Source organism: Chaetodon trifascialis, chromosome 8 (assembly GCF_039877785.1).
Source record: "Chaetodon trifascialis isolate fChaTrf1 chromosome 8, fChaTrf1.hap1, whole genome shotgun sequence".
Taxonomy (NCBI): domain Eukaryota; kingdom Metazoa; phylum Chordata; class Actinopteri; order Chaetodontiformes; family Chaetodontidae; genus Chaetodon; species Chaetodon trifascialis.
The window spans coordinates 4,018,342-4,038,750 of record NC_092063.1 but is presented as its reverse complement, the minus strand read 5'-3'; the positions used below and the strand labels follow the sequence as shown (position 1 = coordinate 4,038,750).

At 46.9% G+C, this 20,409-nt stretch overlaps 1 protein-coding gene across 4 annotated transcripts in view; it reads left to right on the top strand.

Moving 5' to 3' along the window:
• The window catches only part of plekhg5b (pleckstrin homology domain containing, family G (with RhoGef domain) member 5b), a 66,079-nt gene extending 52,216 nt beyond the window's left edge, over nt 1-13,863 (top strand). For all 4 annotated transcript variants that reach the window (XM_070969029.1, XM_070969030.1, XM_070969032.1 and 1 more), the window contains 13 exons: nt 4,837-5,028; nt 6,329-6,499; nt 8,073-8,168; nt 8,309-8,509; nt 8,654-8,764; nt 8,901-9,050; nt 9,146-9,283; nt 9,373-9,492; nt 9,620-9,752; nt 9,928-10,043; nt 10,126-10,283; nt 10,825-11,853; nt 12,403-13,863. In XM_070969029.1, the coding sequence (XP_070825130.1) occupies nt 4,837-5,028; nt 6,329-6,499; nt 8,073-8,168; nt 8,309-8,509; nt 8,654-8,764; nt 8,901-9,050; nt 9,146-9,283; nt 9,373-9,492; nt 9,620-9,752; nt 9,928-10,043; nt 10,126-10,283; nt 10,825-11,853; nt 12,403-12,412 (2,625 nt within the window). In that variant the 3' untranslated portion in view covers nt 12,413-13,863. The remainder of the gene's footprint in view (nt 1-4,836; nt 5,029-6,328; nt 6,500-8,072; nt 8,169-8,308; nt 8,510-8,653; nt 8,765-8,900; nt 9,051-9,145; nt 9,284-9,372; nt 9,493-9,619; nt 9,753-9,927; nt 10,044-10,125; nt 10,284-10,824; nt 11,854-12,402) is intronic.
• Nucleotides 13,864-20,409: the final 6,546 nt, after the last annotated feature.

Below are 20,409 nucleotides of genomic sequence, written 5' to 3'. Positions count from 1 at the left end.
TGTTAGAAGCCTGTTATTTATTCCCCATATGGTGTGGGAGGAGCCTCGTGTTGAGTAGGAGGTGTGTGTGTGTGTGTGTGTGTGTGTGTGTGTGTGTGTGTGTGTGTGCGCTGCAAAGACAAAGAGGTGATGCCTGAAGGAGGAGACTGCCGCAGGTTGAACACACACCTTTGTGATTGTTGTCGGTGACCGTTGGCCTGCAGCACGATGCTTCACTCTGCTCTGCGCTGCTGTCTGCGTCGTGATTTCCTGGAAATGGACTCTTCCTGACTTTTGGAATTACCTCTGTGCTTTTTTTGGTGGCTCAGATCTTTTTGTTTTCTGAGGTCTCGGGGATTTTTTTTTCTTTTCGTCTGCGGAAAATGGTTCGTTTTGGGCGTCTGACATCCTGGCACAGCTGGGACCTGCTGCATGTGGTTTCAGAGATTCCTGAGTCACCTTCTGCTGACACGAAAGCAGCACCGAGTGACTGTCAGGTGAGACGTTTGCTGGCACGTCTGTGCTTTTCTAAGACTGATGGCACCGTGAAGGAGTCACTTCGTGCTGCTGTCAGCCCCAATAATGTGTTTTACAGATGCGATTATGAGTCGATTAACGCATCCACAGAAAATGAATCTGCACCAGTTGCCAAAATATTTCTTGGTTCCAGCTTTTCAGATGTGAAGATTTGAGCTTTTGTTTGTCATTCATGTTAGTAAACTGAATATATTTGGGGTTTGGACTGAGCATACTGACACAGTTCAGGAAGAACATCATTGAAAACAGTCAGTTTTGCTGAAGCCTGCTGCAGCCTCAGTGTTCAAATGTGATTGTGTATTGAGTGAAGTGTGACGGCGGCTGGGGTCTCATTATATTAGCTGTGCATGATTGGGGGGGGGGGGTCGAGTAACAGGAGCATTGTTTTGCAGCTCTCATCTCATCTCAGCCTCAGCTCACGTCACTGTCATGGCGGCCATCAGCTCTGGATTATCGAGACCAAAAGGCCTTGAAACGTGCAGCGTGTGTCGACCACCCGCGCTCCTTTTAGTTTCTGTTTCCTGGTTGTGAGTGTGTGAGTGAGCGCCTGTGTTAGTGTGTGTGTGTGTGTGTGTGTGTGTGTGTGTCCAGACTTTCCGGAAGGTCACGCTGTTTTCCCACCATTAATCAAACCTGATCAAGGGGAGTTGTTATCAGTTGGCTAACACAGAGGCAGTAGCGGGGGGCAGAAGCAGAAGAGGGGGGTCTCTTTGCTCTGCTGCTCTGTCTTTGTCACCACTTATTTTAATACAATCCCTTCCCTTTTAAAGATTTCCCCCTTTCCAGGCCAAGGTTAACGCCACAAACCACCTTGATAAGATAAGGCTGTGAGGAGACACGAGGCTTGATATCGTTAACCTAACTGGCCCCCCCCTCCAGACCCACCGCACCAGCCACAGTTCCCAGAGCGAGCAGCTTTGTAAAGAGGGATCTCGCTGCCCTCTGTCCTGACTGACAGGTTTACACAGGAGGCACAAGGGAGACCTTGTAAACATAATTAGTCAGGCAGACGTGAGTGGAGCAGCTCAGTGTTTGCTATGAGGGTCCGTTCGCTTCAGCTGAAGTTTTTCAGTATTATGAGATGCAGGAATACAACAAACCCTGATAACAATCACCAGAGTGATTAATGTGCACTGTGTCAGGACAAGACGACGGCCATTAGTCGAGTGAAAATGAAAAACCGTTGTTGTTTTCGTTTTTACTCGACTTGTTGCAGATTCATTTCCTGTCGGTCAACAACAGCTTCGCCTCTGCGGAGTTTCCAGACGCTCGCGCCGCTCCTCGAGGAGGTGCCTTGTGCGCCTTATCGGCCCCGACATGAGCGGCCTGTTAAATGTGCTGAAACGTGTGAGTAAACAAAGGGGATTTCCCGTTCGGCCATTATCGTCCCACTTTCTTTCCTTGTTTTGACCAGCCTGCGTGGCATTGTCTAAAGGTCTCCAGGCGAAAACGTGATTTGAGACAGGGCAAAGAATAGCGGAGCAACTTCAAATGGGAGCGAAGAACGAGGCGTCCCGTCCGCGTTCACTCACCCCGTCTTGGTTTTATTCTTGCGATGCTGGGATGAAAGGTCATTTTGCATGAATGGTAAAAAGATGGTTGGTGTGTGTTTAGAGGAAGTGAGGGGACAGTTTATGTCTGCTTCTGCAGCCTGTTGACTGACCTAAAGAGCACCAGGATGTGTTTGGGAGCTCCCTGCAAGCTCTCACGCTGACTCCACCCCCAAATATTCAGATCAGCCTTCCCCTCTTTCTTTTTTCCTTTGGTTGGGCGGCCCGGGTCCTGCCTCCTCTTTCCTGCCCAACACAATGAGGCAGGATCCTCCTGGTTGCTATGACTTCAGGCCAGTGTCTGTATGAAATGCAACTGCTGACTGTTTGGACAGCAGGACAGGACAGAGACACGTCCCGGTTCAAAGAGAAGCTGCTGTCGGGCACGACGGGACGCGGCACCCAGACACCACGCTCGGTGAGCAACCCGGACCCCGTCTGCTGGAACGGGACGTTTCAGGACCGCGTGAAGCTCGGCGCCGCGCTCTCTGGATGGGGGCATAACGCGGCAGCGCTGCAGTTGTCGCTCGGCTTCTCGGACGGATTCGTTGTCTTGCGTCCGGACGGCGTGGACGCGTTTGTGGAGACGGAGAGAGGAGGCTAGAAGTTGAGAGAGTGCGGCGGCTGGCTCCAGAATGGGCTGCGATCCATGAATCCAGTTGGAGGATTAGGATGGTTTTTGTTACCTTTGACATGCCTCTGGCTTCAATGGTGAGCACTGTGAGAAACTTCTGTCCGTGTCCTGTAGATTACAACTTCCTGGCTGTCTCTTTGTCTTTGAGAAACCAGTTTCATGTTGATTTCCAAGATGTTTGCTTCCTTAGCGTGTTAACTACAGGACAGTGATCTGGGGAAACATCTTTTCTGTCCTCTCAGAATAAACATCAGCCTCGTGCATCGAGCGCAGCCTCCTCTAACAGGGTCTCACCTCGCTCGGTGCTGTCAGCGGCTCAGGGTCCAGGCTCTCCCTGTTTGTCTATGGAAACTGAACATTTCCTGTCACCTGTGTCCTTGACCAGTTGGCCCAGATTTTCTTCCTTAAAAAGCCCCCGAACGGCTCTGGGCTGGTTTCTCTTTCCCTAACGTGACCCTGAATTTGTCACTTTCACTCTGTCTTTTGCAGTCCCTCTTCTCTGTGGTCATCGTTTAAAAATGATAAAAGGACTAAAATCCCTTTGAAAACCCGAAGGACCCCCCCACTCAGATTTATTGCCTTGTCAAGCCCCTCTGTGCAGGCCACTTGTGTGCTTTTACTCTGGTTAAGTGCTTCCACAAAGGCCGAGGACATTCTTCCTAAAATGGGAACCTGTGCAATGCAGAACAATTTGAGCAGAGCTCCTCATAATATTTACATCTCATTTTGTTACATATACATGCCAGAAACTGATATACAGTGATAAGTCTTTATCTGCAGTCTTATTTACTTCTCGTAGCAGCACGCACAACCACAGAAGGCTCTTTTTTAAAACACTTTTTTGTCTATTTATTCAAAGTTTGACCGTCTCTGCTCCCGTTTTTGTCGAGTTATTCTTCTCAGAAACTTTCCTTTCTATCCGTCCGCCATCATTCAGATGAAGGAAGAGAGGAGTTCATAAAACTCTGCAGGTTGTTTGGCTTAAACATACTTAATCATTTTGTCTGCGGTCAGCATTCTGCTCAAAAGATGCTCGAATTGGCCGTCAGTTAAAGAAAAGGAGTCCTGAGTAATCAACAAAAACCACGTCTGACTCTAAAGGGGAGCATTAAACACACATTCACAGGCCTTGGTGGCGTGAAGCCTCGTGTGGCTTTGCGTGAAGGCTGATGAGTCTTCAGTCTGGGCTGAAAATGCGATGGTGTGGAGGTAAAAAGAAGCTAGCTGCTTGAAGCTACATTAGCATCACACGCCCGAACCTCCAACCAAACTGTCTGTCATTGGCCGATTCTGTGGCTCTGCTGCAGCGTTGTGCATTAATAATACAGCAGCAGATTTCATGTTGTATTCACTGCATCGATGGACATTTTCGGGGGCTTTGAGGGAAACATCTGAAACCAAACGCACGCCTTTGTGTCTGTGAACAGTCCAGCAGCTGTGGGCGAAGGTGTTTTGTGTGTGTTTGTGCGTGTGTGTGCAGGGGGTGATGGTCAGGAAAGAATTTCGTTGGAATGGTCGGTCAGTTTCAGCAGCGGTGTCAGTGTCCTGGAATGTGAGTTCCTTGTCACTGTGTTTGAAGTGGAGGGGGGGGTCAGTGGCCTGACTCCCCACCAGCAGATTCCTCACTCTTAACGGCAAAAACAACTGCTTCCTCAGATACTGAGGTGGCCCCTGTTTGTTTGCTCTGCTGGCTGCTCGTAAAATGGACAGAGATTGCGTGAGCGAGGGCGCTCGCCGGGGCCTGCTGACAGGCTGACAATGGGGGGGGGGGGGACAATAGCCAGACCCGGGCCGCCTGTCCTTATGGAACAACGTCCCGCCTGCTTCTTGTGATGTAATGAGCATTCGCTGCAAGGAAGTGGCGTTCCTTCCCTCTCCTGTTTGTGTCTGATCATCGGGGTGGCGGTAACGGTCCCGCTGATGTCATCCCTCGCACAGAATTCCCCTCTGATTTCCTGTTTATCCTGTCCTTGTATATTTCTCCCTTTCCTTCATTGTCTCTTTCCATACGTCCGGCTGGAAACTTTTGTTCTTCCTCAGTGACAGAATGGCTCGTGCCCGTCCATCTTCTTCCATGTTTTTGTTTGTTTTACACTGTGTAAAGTTTTCTCTTTGTCTGTCCTCTCTGCCTCGCAGGGTCAGGCGCGACGGAGGAAGAACATGACCGAGTTCTTGGGGGAGACCAACATTCCTACCCCGGATGCTCTGGGACAGATCGGCGGTTCTCTGTCCAGCGTCGGGGCCGGGCCCGACAGCTGGAAGAACCGCGCCGCCAGCCGCTTCAGCGGCTTCTTCAGCTCCAACGCTGGAGCAGGACCCTTCGGCAAGGTAACGCCGATCAGGCAGCGGCGACCACGTGACAGTGGGGCACTTTCTCTTGGCTCGGGGTTAGAGCTTGTAAAAGCTGTAGGAGGCAAGTTTTTAGCCCAGACATGTCTCAGATTAAAAAAAAAGAGAAAAATTAAAAAGCAAACAAAACAGTAGCAAGCAGCAGTGGGAGGGGGTCGGAAAGGCCGTGTCCCCCGAGGCCTGGTGAGGTAATTTCCCTTCAACGTCTCCTGACTTGTTGGCTCACATGCAGCTCTGGAAAAGAGTTGAAAAGCCTCACTCAGTTCCATTCAGTGTTTTCTCCATCATCCTTTAAAAACTAACTAAAATAACTCTTTTTAGCAGAGTTAGCTCCTCTCGTCTCTGTAGCTTAGCTTAGCTTAGCTTAGCTTAGTTTAGCATAAAGGCTTGAAACAGAGGAAACAGTTAGGCGGGCTCCGTCCAACACGATCTGCCTCCTACCTTCTCTAAAGCTAATCAACAGAGATGTGAAATCCCACAATGTCAAACCTTTCTTTCAGTTTTGTATCAAAGGTTTTCAACAATAATCAACTCTCATTCCAATAAAGTAAACACACACACGCCCACACACACACACACACACACACACACACACACACACACACACACACACACACGCTACCTCCTGAGGTCACATCCTGCACAACAGCAGATGTCACACAGAGTCAGTATCTGTCAGTCACCTGTCACTTCCCGGCTCATCTCTATTCACCCTGAGTGTCGCCCTTAACCCCTTCAGGGCCAGAGATCCTTCACCGGGACCTGGACCTCCTGCACCCTCCACACTGTGGGGAGAAACCGCTGTCAGTCTCTCTTTTCACCAATCTTTGAAAAGGACTGGAGGGCGTGCTCACTGATCACTTTACTCCTGAATCTGTGCTACAATTTGTCGCCATTAATGAGCGCAGAACTCTAAAGGTTCATGAACCGCAGACCGCTGGTCCGTCCTCCCCCTCCACGCTGTAGCTTTTACCCCCACACCCTGCTCTTCTATTGTTAAAGTGGTCTCAATGCACAGAGCTCATTTTCATAACTACATCAAGCCCGGCAGACTGAACAAAGGCCTGAATAGCAGCTACTGTTGGATTTAAGAATTAAGGCGCCAGTAAAGACAGGATTTATATGCTAATGTGTGCACTCATCTTTACTTACTGTAACAACAAATGCACACACAAAGGACAGAAGAGGACAGTTCCTTTCATGTCTCGTCTGTCTGTCTCCGTTAACCTTGTTCAGACTAATTAGGTGTGCTTTTTAACTGGTCTGTGTCTCGTGGCAGGAGCTGGACCGTCTGGAGCAGCTGCAGAGCAAACTCCACTCCTACACGTTGTTCGGGCTGCCCAAGGTGCCGCGGCAGCTCTCCTTCCACCAGGACTCCTGGGAGGAGGAGGAGGAGGAGGCCAACCTGGCCATGGAGGACAGCTGGCAGATGCTGCTGGACAACTCAGAGGTACGAGCAACGCAGACGGCGCATTTGAGGGACGGTCTGCATGTTGATGTTGAAGAGGTTTGCAGCCTGTCCCACAAACACACCTCGTTCAGAACAACAGTGTCAGTGTCACTTTTTATTTAAACCTGCAGTGAGGAAAAAATCACAGGATCTCCTGCTGAAGTTACATAACCCCTTCCATCTTTTCTGACCCCCCTCCCTCCGCCAATACCCTCCCTGCAGCCCCTTATCAAAGCTCACATTGATAACCGCTGACTGGCAGCTGATCGCCTGCAGTGCATACGTACCGGCATCCTGCTTCGTACTTCTTACTTCCTCTTCATTTATCTCTGTCCCACCTGCCCCGCTGTCTGTTTTCCCACAACGACGCTTGTAAAACACTTTACTGGACACGCTGATGTAACTCGCAACGCCCATCACACGCCGCCGTCGGCCTCCAGCTGGTCATGTGTACACGACTAACCGGCACTGTGAGACGGGGCGATGTCACAGTCTCTCACACTGTACGTTCACCTCAACGGTCAGTTACGTAAGACTTTTTACTGACTTGATCGCTGGTGATTTCCAGATGCTGTCAAGTAATCAGGCTGTTAATGAGTTACTGGACGGCAGAGTGTGACTGTACTTCACATTGGCTCGCTAATCTTGGGTGTCCACGTTGAAACTGCGCTGATTGTTTCGATCTTCTGTGCTGCCGGGTTCAAGATGTGTGTGAAGCAGCAGCATCACCACAAGCCGATTGGTTGTGCTGATGTTGAGCTTCAGGTGGTTGTCGCTGCAGCGTGCGACGAAGCTCTCCGTCAGTCCTCAGTGTGTTTCTCGCTGGAATCGTACACGTCGATGCAGCAATAACTTCCTTTAAAGTCTTCACTACAGACACTGTGAGTCTGGACAGACGTGGATGTAAATGCTGCTTGACTGGTTGGCGAAGGGAAACAACCACGAGGCGTTAATTCTAGTTAACTTTTAAACCGTGTTCGCCACCAATCACATCATGAAGAGCAGCTGAGAGTAAAATGAGTTTTGTTTTCCACCTTATTCAGTTCACAGTTTCAACCCGTGCACGGTGTGATTTCTTACATTTAGGCAGACGTTCTTAAAGAAAGTTCAAAATATGGCTGGTAATTAATAAATTCATCACTTAATATATTTTGTCCCGTGCACTGCACTTTCAAATTGTGACTCTCTACATACGATGGCAGCTGCAATCAAAACGAAATGCGATAACACCGTTCGCTGTGGAAGTATACAGTATCTGAAATCACTAATCAGGTCACAGAATTTGATTTAACACCCGCAAAAAGTCATCCAACAGAAAAAAGCCAAGTGCTCCACGAGGAAAGATTCACGTTCGATGTTTGAGTGACTTCAGCTCCAAACGCATTCAGCTGTCAGCAGGAATCGTGACTTAAATATGAACGCATGACTGCTGGAATACTGTGATAATTAAGGAGAATATATTTGTTGTAGTTAATAACATGATCTGTGTGTGTGTGTGTGTGTGTGTGTGTGTGTGTGTGTGTGTGTGTGTGTGTGTGTGTGTGTGTGTGTGTGTGTGTGTGTGCGTGTGCAGACACTCACAAGGCGACAGTTCCACCAGCAGGAGGCGATATGGGAGCTGCTGCACACAGAGGCCACCTACATAAAGAAGCTGCGAGTCATCACTGATGTAAGTGAAACTGAAAAAGAATTACGCTTTAACCTGCGGCTGATGAGCTGCGGCTTTAAAGGCTTCGCGTCAGCTTAGTGTCTCGCTCACGTCTGGATAAAACGCTTTAGCAGCTCGTATTCTTCTGTCGCCCTCCACAGCTGTTCCTGTGCGGGCTGCTGAACCTGCAGGAGAGTGGCCTGCTGACGGAGGTGGAGCCCGCCAAGCTGTTCAGCAACATCCAGGAGATCGTCCGCCTCCACACGTCGCTGTGGAACCAGGTCATGCTGCCTGTGCTGGAGAAGGCCAGGCAGGCGCGGGCTCTGCTCGACCCCACCGACCTGCAGCAGGGCTTCAGGACGGTCAGTGGGAAGAATCCGTCTGCAGACTTTAGCACAGAGCACTGATTAGTTTGAAATGCAAAAAAACACGACGTTGGCTTCAGAATAAATGTGTTCTTGCTCACGCTGCTGTTAGTAACCATCCGTCTTTGTGTGTGCGTTCAGTTTGGCTCCAGGTTCCAGCCCTACATCCGTTACTGCATGGAGGAGGAGGGCTGCATGGAGTACATGCGCACACTTCTCAGGGACAATGAGCTCTTCAGGACCTACGTCACGGTCAGTTCTCCCCGCCCGCACGCCTCGATGCCACGCACCCACCGTACACCCTGTACCGACGCACCCCGCGTTAGTTTTCTTCATATTTCTGGCTCGTTAAATGTTTCTTTTCCTGCCTTTGTTTGGCTCAATTCAGTGGGGAGAGATGCACAAGCAGTGTAACCGTCTGAAGCTGGCCGACATGGTGGCGAAGCCTCACCAGAGACTGACCAAATACCCGCTCCTGCTGAAGAGCATTCTGAAGAAGACGGACGAGCCGTCGGCCCGCGACGTCGTCAACAGCATGGTGAGGGCGCGGACGGATGGATCACATACGATGCCTTTCTGATGTTTTGAAAAATGTCTGAACGTGCGTGTATTTCTGTGCGTTTCCTCCTCCAGGTGGCAGCAGTCGAGGGCTTCATCAACAGCGTGGACTCTCAGATGCGACAGCGTCAGGAGCAACAGAAGCTGGCCACCATTTCTGCCCGCATAGACTCCTACGAGGCTGTAGAGGGCAGCAGTGAGGAGGTGGAGAAGGTGAGCAACGATTTCCCGCTTCGTCAGATCCTCGCATACGAGCCTTGGCGTAACATTCGGCTTCACGCTTTTGCCTTTTTCCCTCTCAGATCCTCAAGGAATACAACCGCTTCGACCTGATGGCTCCCATGAGAGGAATATCACCGGAGGAGACGCGACAGCTGCACCTGGAGGGAGCGCTGAGGATGAAAGAGGGCAAAGACAGTCGGGTAAGGCTGCTTGTAAACACATGATGAGCTCTTATCTTTACACCCGACATCTGCTGTCACGTTTCACATAAAACGCTTGACATGCGAAACAAAATGTGTTTCTGAGATGAGTTTGTGTCCTCTGCAGATGGACGTCCACTGTGTCCTGTTCACTGACCTGCTGCTAATTACCAAGCCGGTGAAAAGAGTGGAGAAAGTCAAAATCATCCGCCAGCCCCTCCTCATTCACAACGTCGTCTGTAAGGAGCTCAAAGACCCTGGTGAGCGCTCGCACGAAGCAACTCAAGATCGTTGTTAAGACAAATCTGATGTCGAAAGAAAACAACAATTGTTCAGTTTATAAAAGCATGAAAGAGAGAAATTTTAGGAGCAATAGAGAGCAAATAAATAAGTTTTAACCTTGAATTGATTGCTGTTCTCTTTTCATCTCTGTAGGTTCATTCATCCTCATCTACCTCAATGAGTTTAAGAGTGCAGTGGCAGCCTACACTTTCCAAGCCAACAGCGCCACCCAGGGGCGAAGCTGGATCGATGCAATCTGCAACGTCCAGGTTGGGAAGCCGCTTCATCTCCTGTGAAATGTTTGTGTTTCGTGGTTTGTTTGCTTAACGTGGCTGTGTGGTTACACCGCAGAACCAGCTCCAGAGGCTCCGCACTGAGGAGGTCCTCCGGCAGCAGAACAGTCTGAAGAGGTGTGTGCAGGGTGAGGAGGAAGAGGAGGAAGAGGATGAGAGCAGCAACTCCACTGCCAGCTCTCCATGCCTGAGGCACAAAGACCAGCAGAACTCAAGGTACCAGAGTGAACAACTGTACAGCTTAAAGGAATAGTTCGACATTTTGGAGAATCTGGTTTCTTCCTGAGAGTTGAATGAGAAGATCTTGTTGCCTCACAGTGACGACAACACTCAAAGTCACTGCTCCTGCACCACAAAGATCTTTATAATTAAGGACTAAACACACAAAATCTGATGCGTTAATTAGTGAGCTTTAGAGGGGCTGCATGAGACAGGTCAGGCTAGCTGTTTCCCCCCGTTTCCAGTCTTTATGCTAAGCTAAGCTAACCAGCTGACGGCTGTAGCTTCATATTTGCAGATATGAAACCGATTTTCTCATCTGACTCTTGGCAACAAATCCATTAAGTAAGAACAAGATCAGATGCTGGTTAATCTCCAGCCTGCGGCGACGTTCATACTTCTTAAAGTTCTGGTTCAAACGATGAGATAAAAACACTCAAATCCTCACAGTCTGAATGAATGCAGCTTTAATGGAGCAGATCTTGGGAACTCTAAGTTGTTAAATCGTCCAATTAACCAACCAAATGTCTCCTTTCAGCCAATCAGACGGTTCCACGGAGACCCTGTCGGTGATGGACATTGACGAACCAGGCGAACACCAAGACCCTCCGGCCCCCAACAGGAACCTCGAGGGAACCACTGAAAAGGACTCTGATGTGGCTCCCCTGTCTGAAAGGTCTGAGGTCAAGAAGTCTGAGTCCACGAGCCCCCGCAGAGTTCCCTCCAGCGTTTACTCTGAGCACGACCAGGCGACGGGGCCTGATGGCGAGGAGCTGGACCCCCAGTGCCGCTCCCTCTCCATGGACAGCGCCTATGGTACCCTCTCCCCCGAGTCCCTCCTGAGAGAACTTCAGCCCCAGCAGGGCCAGAGCGCAGGAGAGGAGACCGAGGAGGAGGAGGGGGACAGGGAGGGTGAGGAGGCAGGAATAGAGGAGGTAGAAGAGGAGGAGGAAGAGGAGGATGCCGCCTCAGTGGGGTCCCAGCTGTCAGTAGTCCAGTCCTCTAAACCTCGTCGGCGGCCTCACGTTCAGCCACGTCTCCACTGTCTCCAGAGGCTGTCCACGCTGGCCTTGTCCCGCTCCGAGGACAACCTGCTGCAGCGCCTCCACGGCAAAGCCCCCATATCCCACACGCACTCGCTTCGCACTGAGACGCAGCACAGGGACATGGACACGTCGTCGCTGGTGCACAGCAGAAGCATGTCAGAGCTGGGCCAAAACTGCCTGGAGCTGTTCCCCAGTGACCTCGACCAGTCCGACGACAGCCTGAGCGTGAGCATGCCCTCCGACAAACTGTGCGCCACCCTGAGGAGGGCGGAGGCCAGGCACGGCCACGCGGCGCCGGCCGGGACACGCGACAGCAGCGGGTCCCAAAGCAACAGCTCGGATGGGGAAACGGCGCCGTCTGCCTGCGTGGCCAAGAGGAACGAGTCGACGACGGCCGGTGATTCAGGGGAAGTGACGCCCAAAAAGAGGAAATCACCGGCGCAGCAGCACAAGAAGCTGACGCTTGCTCAGCTGTACAGGATACGCACCACTCTGGTCCTCAACTCCACGCTCACTGCATCGTAAGTCTCCACGCCGGTCACCAGTTTATGGGTTCAGCTCCACTTTAAATGAGACGCTGCATAGATTGAGAGTAGTAACCAGCTCTGGTTAGCTTAGCTTAGCTTAGCATTAATGCTGAAACAGAGGGAAACGGCTAGCCTGGCACCTTTAAAGCTCACACATTAATGTGTTGACTGGTGAGCTTTAGCTGTCCTATTTAGTGCATCTTGTAAAGAGCCAGGCTAGCTGTTTCCCCCTATTTCCACTCTTTGTGCTAAGCTAAGCTAACGGGCTTCTGGCTGTAGCCTCATATTCAGCGTACAGACTTAATAATGATAATAATAACAGAATGGACATTCAAAAAATGACTGTAAAATAAGATGAAGGATGAAATGACAAAAATATGAAGAAGTCTATTTGGACAGAGCTCTTAAAGACAGAGTGCTCTTGTGTGTTGAACCACTCCTTAAATGTGAAGAAAATTAAACTGGATGTGGCTCCAGTGCAGCTTTTTTAACTTTAGGGAACGTTTATGTTAATGTTGTTTTTTTCTTTTCTCTCATTTCCAGGGAGGTATAACCACTCTTCCAAACAGCTGATCAGTGGCGTGTGGCCACACTGAGGAACAACACTTGTTTGCTTTGATGGACGGACTTTCCTGAGACACAGATGCACTCTCTCTCTCGCTGCCCTCTCCCTCCCTGTTGCTTTCTGGACACTGATCGACCATTTTTGCATTTGAACAATAACTTCCCCCTTTTTTTTTTTTTGCTGTTGCATTGGTTTCCGAATTTTCTCGAGTGGAAGGGAGAGGCACAGAGACACATTAACTGCTTGCACTTTGCAACTGAAGTAGCATTACGGGGGCTGGGACCTTTAAGGCGGGACGGTGTGGAAGTGCTTCACCTGCAGACGGAGGAGGAGGCGTCCGGGCGGAGGGAAAAAGAGGGACACTAAGCCTAAGAAACAGCACCCGGGACGTCCTCCTGATGTTTGTACTACTCCTGGTTTGCTTCAACAAAAGAAAAAAAAGATGAAAATTGCACAGTTATCTATGTTAAATAGAAGAATCACCAAGGAGTGAATTTACATTTACAGCCACACGGTCTCACAATGAATCTGAATTTATTGTTTGCTGCTTGTGTCTGCTCGTGTACAGATGTGTGTGTGCGCGCGTGTGTGTGTATGAATGTGCTCGAATTGTACGTGGTCCTCGATTCCTGACTGAACCAAAACTGATTGCCACCCCCTGTGAACACGCCAACACGCCCAAAGATGGACGAGCAGCCGGTCGACACGAGGCGCGCCCACAGCGACGTTTCCACCAATCAGCTTCCTTCCTTCTAATCGTGCTTGAACTAATGACATTTAGTATGTGGGACTAAGGAGGAGATGAGCTGATCTGAAAGACAGTAACTGAATAAGGGCGACTAAAGGTGTTTTGAGGACTTTCCTGCACTAAACATATATATTACGGCTTGTGTGTCCACTCACGCCCAAGGCCTAAATGTATGAAAGCCACAAACGCGAGTGCACCGGCATGAACGTGGTCACAGAGGAGAGAAAGGCGGCCGACGCTCGAGCGACGCCTGTTTCTTGAACACGATAAAGAGATTGAAGAAAAGGTTTGGGTTGGATATTCTGTCACGAGTGAATCTGCAGAGCTCGCGCTCGTCTTTCCAGGAGATTTCTAACATGAAAAAGAGTCGACCGCCACAGAAACTTAACACTCACACTGACGTTCAGCTTTTCAGTGATTTATAACCTTATTCCAAACCAAATAGGTTAACTGTGTTTACTTTTAGTTTTTTTGTTTATGTGTAATATTTATTATGCCTGCTATTGTTTTATATATATAAGATATTGTTTATATTGTTAGCTTCCATGATTTGTACATTTTTTTTGTGGATGTAGTCTTAATAATTTCAACTTGCCAGGCATGAATGTGCTATGAACCAAAATCATGTGTTTCCTCTTTCAGGAATGACTTTAAAGTGTCTTACAGAATAAAAACGCTGAAAATACTTCACAATCCCTCGTTTTTTTAATGGTTTAATCCGGCGTAATGGGGTGGTTTGAGGGGAGAGGTCGAGCCTGGATGGCTTTAAAGCAACGCGGACCGGTCGTACCGCTCTGCTCGCTCATGTTTTCCACGCAGACAGACGGCAGGTGGCGAAAGAATGTGTTCAGGGAGGTGAAGAAGAATTACAGCGGGGAGGTCAGGAACGCACTGCGTCATCGCTTTATGTCACCGTGTTAAGCCGAAACTGTAAAACGGACAGTTTTCTAAACAGTACTGCACTGCAGGAAAGAAGTACTGAGATCTGTTGGAGTAAAAGTACTGAAAGCAAACTGTATAAATACTGCTTATAAGTAAAAGTCCTGCTTTGATCATTTTACTGACATAGAGACTAAAAAGTAGCAGCAAAATGTGCTTAAAGTATAAAAACAGAAGTACTCTGTTTTACTGCGTTTTGATGCTTTGGGTGGAGCTACTTTTGACTGTTGGGTATTTCAGTCTGTGAAACAATCTGTCAATTAATTTTTGATTTTTGATTTATTGACTGATTGGTTGTAGTTTTTCAAGCAAGAAAAAAATCTCTGGATTTTATCAATTAATTAAATTAATTGATTAATTCAAGAAAGTCGCAGCACTAAATGCATCATATTCATGTGTGTTTGGATGTAAAGTCTTAAGTATTAAAGAAAAAAGGAGTAAAAAAGTGCAGTATTTCTCTATGAAAATAGTAGTGGAGTACAAGTACTGTATAAAGTAGCTTTAACGTGGTAGTACAGTACTTGAGTAAATGTACATGGATACTTTCTCCTTCTGGAGAAAAGTGACATGTAACATAAGTACATTTACCCAAGAATTGTGCTTCAGTGTATTTTCAAGATACCGGTACTTTAATTTTGTGTCTCCATTTTATGATACTCTGTCTACAGTACTACATTTCAGAGGAAACTACTGTACTTTTTACTCCATAATACTATACATTAAAAGCGTCTCCACCAAACTGCTGCTTACATCTAAATACATCAGTGATAATGATCCAAAAATAGGATCTATAGTATCACTGATACCACTGTGACAGGAGCCGCTCAGTCTGCATGAGTCTGATTCTACTTCTGGTACTTTTGGCTTTGTAGAAAATACTTTTACTCACATACTTTTGTGTTTTTTGAGTATTTATATTTAATATAACGCTCTATAACGCTACTATAACGCTCATCTCTGCAGAAGCAAAAGTACTCACTATGCAGAGAGACTCCTTCCACAGCAGATAGTACTGTATACTAATGACTGTATTGTAGTATTACTGTTACTGATGCGTTCATGTGTAAGCAGCATTTTAAGGTTGAGATCATTTTATTGTGTGCGCTGCTGTGTCGTAAATCTACAGAAAAGGATTCTCTTGTTTCTCTCTGCTCATCACGTTTCATATGTAAAATATGAAAAACTAAAATCAATGTAATGGAGTAAAAAAACTACAATATATCCCTGTGAAAGTTGAGCAGCACAAGTATAAAATAGAGTACTTGAGTAACTTCAACCCCTTTATTTAGGATTTGTAAGCATTAAATTAACAGTTGATAAACGGTTTATAACACACTAACATGCAGATGTAAGCAGATGTTTATTAATATTTTCGATGAAGAAATATTCTATATTGTTATAAATCTGCTCATTACTACATGACAGTTTGTAATAAAGCCTTCATTAAATCTTTATGTGCTGCTTATGAAAACTAAACGGGGGTTAAAGTCGTGTGTCACCAAATCTCTGTTTCAGAGCACTTCTGGGACAGTTATTGAGGCTACCTTGGGGTTAAACAGCATTCATCTGTTCACTTCGGATTCTGGGAACTCACTCAGATCACATATCTTGTCCAGATGTCTGTCTGGTCCGACCGTCTGCTTCTGGTTCCCGGAACGTTCAGATGGGCTCCGTCCGGCACACACGCAGGGCCGAGCCGGTAACATCATGGCCAAGGTGTATTTACAGGTGATTATATCAGCTAATCGGTGGATTACAGCATGTTGAGTCCACACAAGCCTCTAAGCTGCGGGGAAAAGACAGCGCGCTCCTGTGGGATTTTCCCTTTAATCTGGTCCCAGAGAGCTGGGGCCCCTCCCGCGCGCACATCTGGCCCGCCGGGATTTACTCATGTAATCCTTCATTTTCGAACTACTTTATTATGCTTCACCGCTGATACGCCGGACTTTAATTATTAAAATGCAGCTTTCTATTTTAGCAATGAAGTAATTACACGTCCTTGTTCTATTAGCCTTTATGACGGAAGTCACGAGGCCGCGCTGCGGCCCGGCAGCATCCCATAAAAACGCCTCCCACCTGGTACCTGTCCGCGCGCGCACTGCGAGGATGCTGCTTTAAAAGTGATGGAACGGGCTCGCGCGCGTCAGTGGAGCGCCGCGTGCAGCTGCGGCAGGCAGCGCGCGGGTTAACGCCACCTGCTGCGGCAGATGTCAAAAACCATGCTGTAAAAAATGTCCGATTAACACAAAGGGGCACTTTGGCAAATCCCGATTATAGGAGCACTTTCATTTATTAAACTGCGCCAATCCCCTGGACTCTCTCTGAGCGGGATTAAGTCCAGGTAGACACCATTGTCTGTCCAAACAATCCTCCTCTAAGCCCTCGCTGGTTCCCGGTGCTCGGGACAGGCCCGGCCGGCCGGCTGGCTGCTCGCCGGCCTGTAATCCCAGCGGGGGCTTATGGGTCACTACAACCGCTACACGCTCCCATTCATCAACATCATCCCCTTTAGAGGGACGAGGTGATTGGATTTAGGACATGTTTTACAGGAGCGGAGAAAAGCGAACAGCGAACTAGCGCGTGTTTACAAGAGCTGTGCTGTGAAAAGGCGCGCGGACGAGCGGCCGCCATATGGAGCGGATAACCCCGACAACATCTGGGCCCGATCAGGACCCGATCAGGACCGAGCACCGGCGTCAGACCGCGGGCTCTGACCTTCACAGGGTGCACGGGAACATCTGGGTCCTGAAAACGGCTCCCAGCACACAGGGTTGAGGGCAGCGATGACGGAGGGTTCCCACCGGCCTAAAAAGTATTGATAATGATCAATAACGGCTTCTGATCAGCAGTGGTGGAAAGTGTTCGTACTCCACTACAGTTCAGAGGCTAATTTTACTCCAAAACATTTATCTGATTACTTAAAAACTACAATTATGATGTTTTATTATAGGTGAGGGCAGTGGTGGTCAAATTGAGGGGCGGGGGCCCCTTCAGGGACATGATGCTACTACAGGGGGGCTGTGGATGAACAGGGGGAAAATATGGAGTGAAACCAAGCTGAATGAATAATTTATGTTGGGAGTTTGTTATCGTTTCCAACCTTTATTCCTCTGAAATTCAGCTTTTTTTTTTACTGTGAGATAAAAAAATTTGGGGTCTGGGGGAAGTGAAGTTTTTTAGCTTCTGAGAGAAAAAGTTTGAGAATGACTGGGATGGAATAAGACGAGTATTTATTGATCCTCAGATCCAGAAGCTATAGCTGAATATAAAGTAAAATAAAGTATTAGAGATTAGTGAATTAGTTTTACAAATTTCCAGAATTCAGAATAAACTCACCGTTCTTCTGATTTTTCAATCAATACAATAAATCTCTGGTGTATAAGGTGCTAAATAAATAAAGATAAAGGATGTTTGGGGCTGATGCGAACATCAATATTTGGGAGTTTAAAATAAATATATATATACTGTGTATTGCTGGACAGTATTTTACTTAAATATAAAGAAAACATAAAGACAACATAATGTACGGCACATTTTACCGCTGAGACAAACAGCTTGTCAGCGCTCTCTGGTGGACAGACCGTGTAATGAACGCTGTTTCCTGCTCATCTCAAACCTCATTCTTCATTTCTGTGCTGAGATTTCTTCCCACACATCAGCCGACGTATGAACACACTGATTGTCATGAATCTGACATAAGATAATAAACATCAGCCCGGACGATTTGTCAGAGTTATTCTATTAATTAACTTAGCGAAAATAACATTTTCTCAGTTTGTAGCATCACTTCAGTTTGTTGCACTGCTGCTACATCTGTGGTGGAAAGTATTTATTACTTATTAGTAATTATTTCATTTACTCAGATACTAGAGTTAAGTACCATTTTGAAGCACATTTACATTTATTTTTTCTTCTTTTCTGCCTCATTAATCATCGCATGTCCAATCATGTTTGTGTTGTGACACTTTGGAGGGTCCCGACCCCTACATTGGGAACCAATGGACTCACTATGGTGTGCATATATATTACATATACTGCATATTCATACTATTATTATTATTATTATTACTAGTAGTAGTAGTAGTGGTAGTAGCAGTAGTAGTTTTGGTGGTATTAGTACAGTGTTAGTATTAGCAGCAGTATTCTAGTATTCTATCATTCTTGTTACTTAGAATGTTTACATATTCACATTTATATATTTCATATTGTTTATTATTGATGGTTGGTTTATATTAGTGTATGTTGTGTTTTTGTTTATGTATTTCTTATATATTTTTACACTCTCTACGACGTTTCCTATTTCCTTGATATTTTCTTACTCTTGTCCAATGGGAGCAGCCCAAAGTGTTCTCATTAAGTAGCTCCACCTCGACCAGCTGTAGTATTAAAATGTTTTTGGTAGATCAGCGTCAACAAGCTGATAATGTAAAATGTAAAAATATCTGTTTCTGCAGAATGAGTTCTGCTACTTTTAAGACTTCAGGTAAATTTGGCTGATAACACTTCGACTTCAGAAGGAGTTTAGATGCAGGATGTGTACTTTTACACACTCCCGTTGGTACTTTCACTTCTTGACCACAGGTCTGTTTGGCCGCCTGGACGGACTGAATCCTGCGTTCCCCCCTCAGCAGTGGAGAGGTGCTGATGTATTGCCAGCTGCTCGCTGGCATGAATTCATTCCACAAAGACGCGGCATATGCTGGAGGATCAAATTTCTTTATCCTCGTAAAAGTTGTCTTGTTTTCTAAATTGAAAGAGCATAAGGTCCCACTTTCACACGACAATACCATAAACTCCTCACCTCAATAATTGTATCAGCTTATAAGAAGCTTACTGTAATTACAATATTGTCTTCTTAGAGCTGCGGCCGAAAACGCCAAACACAAATCACCCATTTCTAAATTAAATGGAAACTGGTTCAAAGAGAAGCTACACGAGAGGAGGACAGAGGGATTAACGTGTCAGTCCAGCACATTTAATATTTACAGCACAATCGCACAATTAATCTGACAATGTGTCTAAGACCTGACGGGGCCTCCACCACCATCGGCCGAGTCAGGAGGGGTGGAGGAGCAGCAGGAGGGCTGGTTCCAAATGCAAGCCAGGATGCAAATCTAATATGAGCACTTCGGCTCAAAACCTGTCTTAACTGAGGTTTATAGATCAAAACATAGATTATAACACTTAAGATTAGGAGTGCTGGCTCCTAAAAGTACAAAAAACAGAGAAAAACTCCTAAAAACTGGGTCATGTGACAAACCCTGCTAAGTGTTAGCAGTTTAGCCGTAACAGGACGTAAAAAGAAGAACTCGATAAACGCTGTTTCTGTCCTCCAGAGCGTCGGCGCAGTCAAAGTCACATTTTTCACACCTCTGTTAAACTGATGGAGAGCTGCAGCTTAACAATTATCTCCTTTATCAATCCAGGTTCATTGGTAACAGGTGAGAGGATCATGATTGGGTGTGAAAGGGGCGTCCTGCAAAGGCTCAGTTGTTCACAGGTGAGGATGGAGAGAGGTTCACCACTTTGTGAACACATGGCTGGATGAAGGAGATAACTGCATGGACTCAGGGACACTTCAGAAAACTGTTTTTACACAACTGTTTGGAATCAGAGTTGTATGTAAGAAGGTGTAACGTGTTTGTGTGGGTCTGTGGATGTGTATCACTCACATTGTTGGGACTCGCCGTCCTTATGGGGACAAAATGCAAGTCTCCATAAAATGAATCACAGCATTTTAGGGTGAGATTGAGTTAAGGTTAGGGGGAGGTTAGTTTTAGGAAAGTAGTGGTTATGATAAGTCTCCAGCAAATGAATGTAAGTCTATAAAATATCCCCAAAAATTATATTACATAGGCACATAACTCTGTGTGTGTGCATGTGTGTATAATATATATGTATATATATGTGTTAATTATGTGTGTGGGACCATATACATGATTAAGTAATGATGCTTAGTGTTCGTGCATGAATATAAAGGTATAATATAATACGTAGATACTCAAATATAGTATAGTTTGTTGTAGTACAAAATAAATGTTAAATATAGTATAATGGAGAGGGGGTTGTGTGACTGTGCCAGACACCGTGGAAATTGTTTGTTTGTGTGTGTGTGTGTGTGTGTGTGTGTGTGTGTGTGTGTGTGTGTGTGTGTGTGTGTGTGTGTGTGTGTGTGTGTGTGTGCACATTGCCATGAGTGTGAATATGAGCTTATATCAGCTCCATCCTGGTGGAGGCTGCAGTGTGAGCACGCGGATGCGGAGCTGTGGTGCGTTCAAAGGGTTAACAGAAGGAGGCG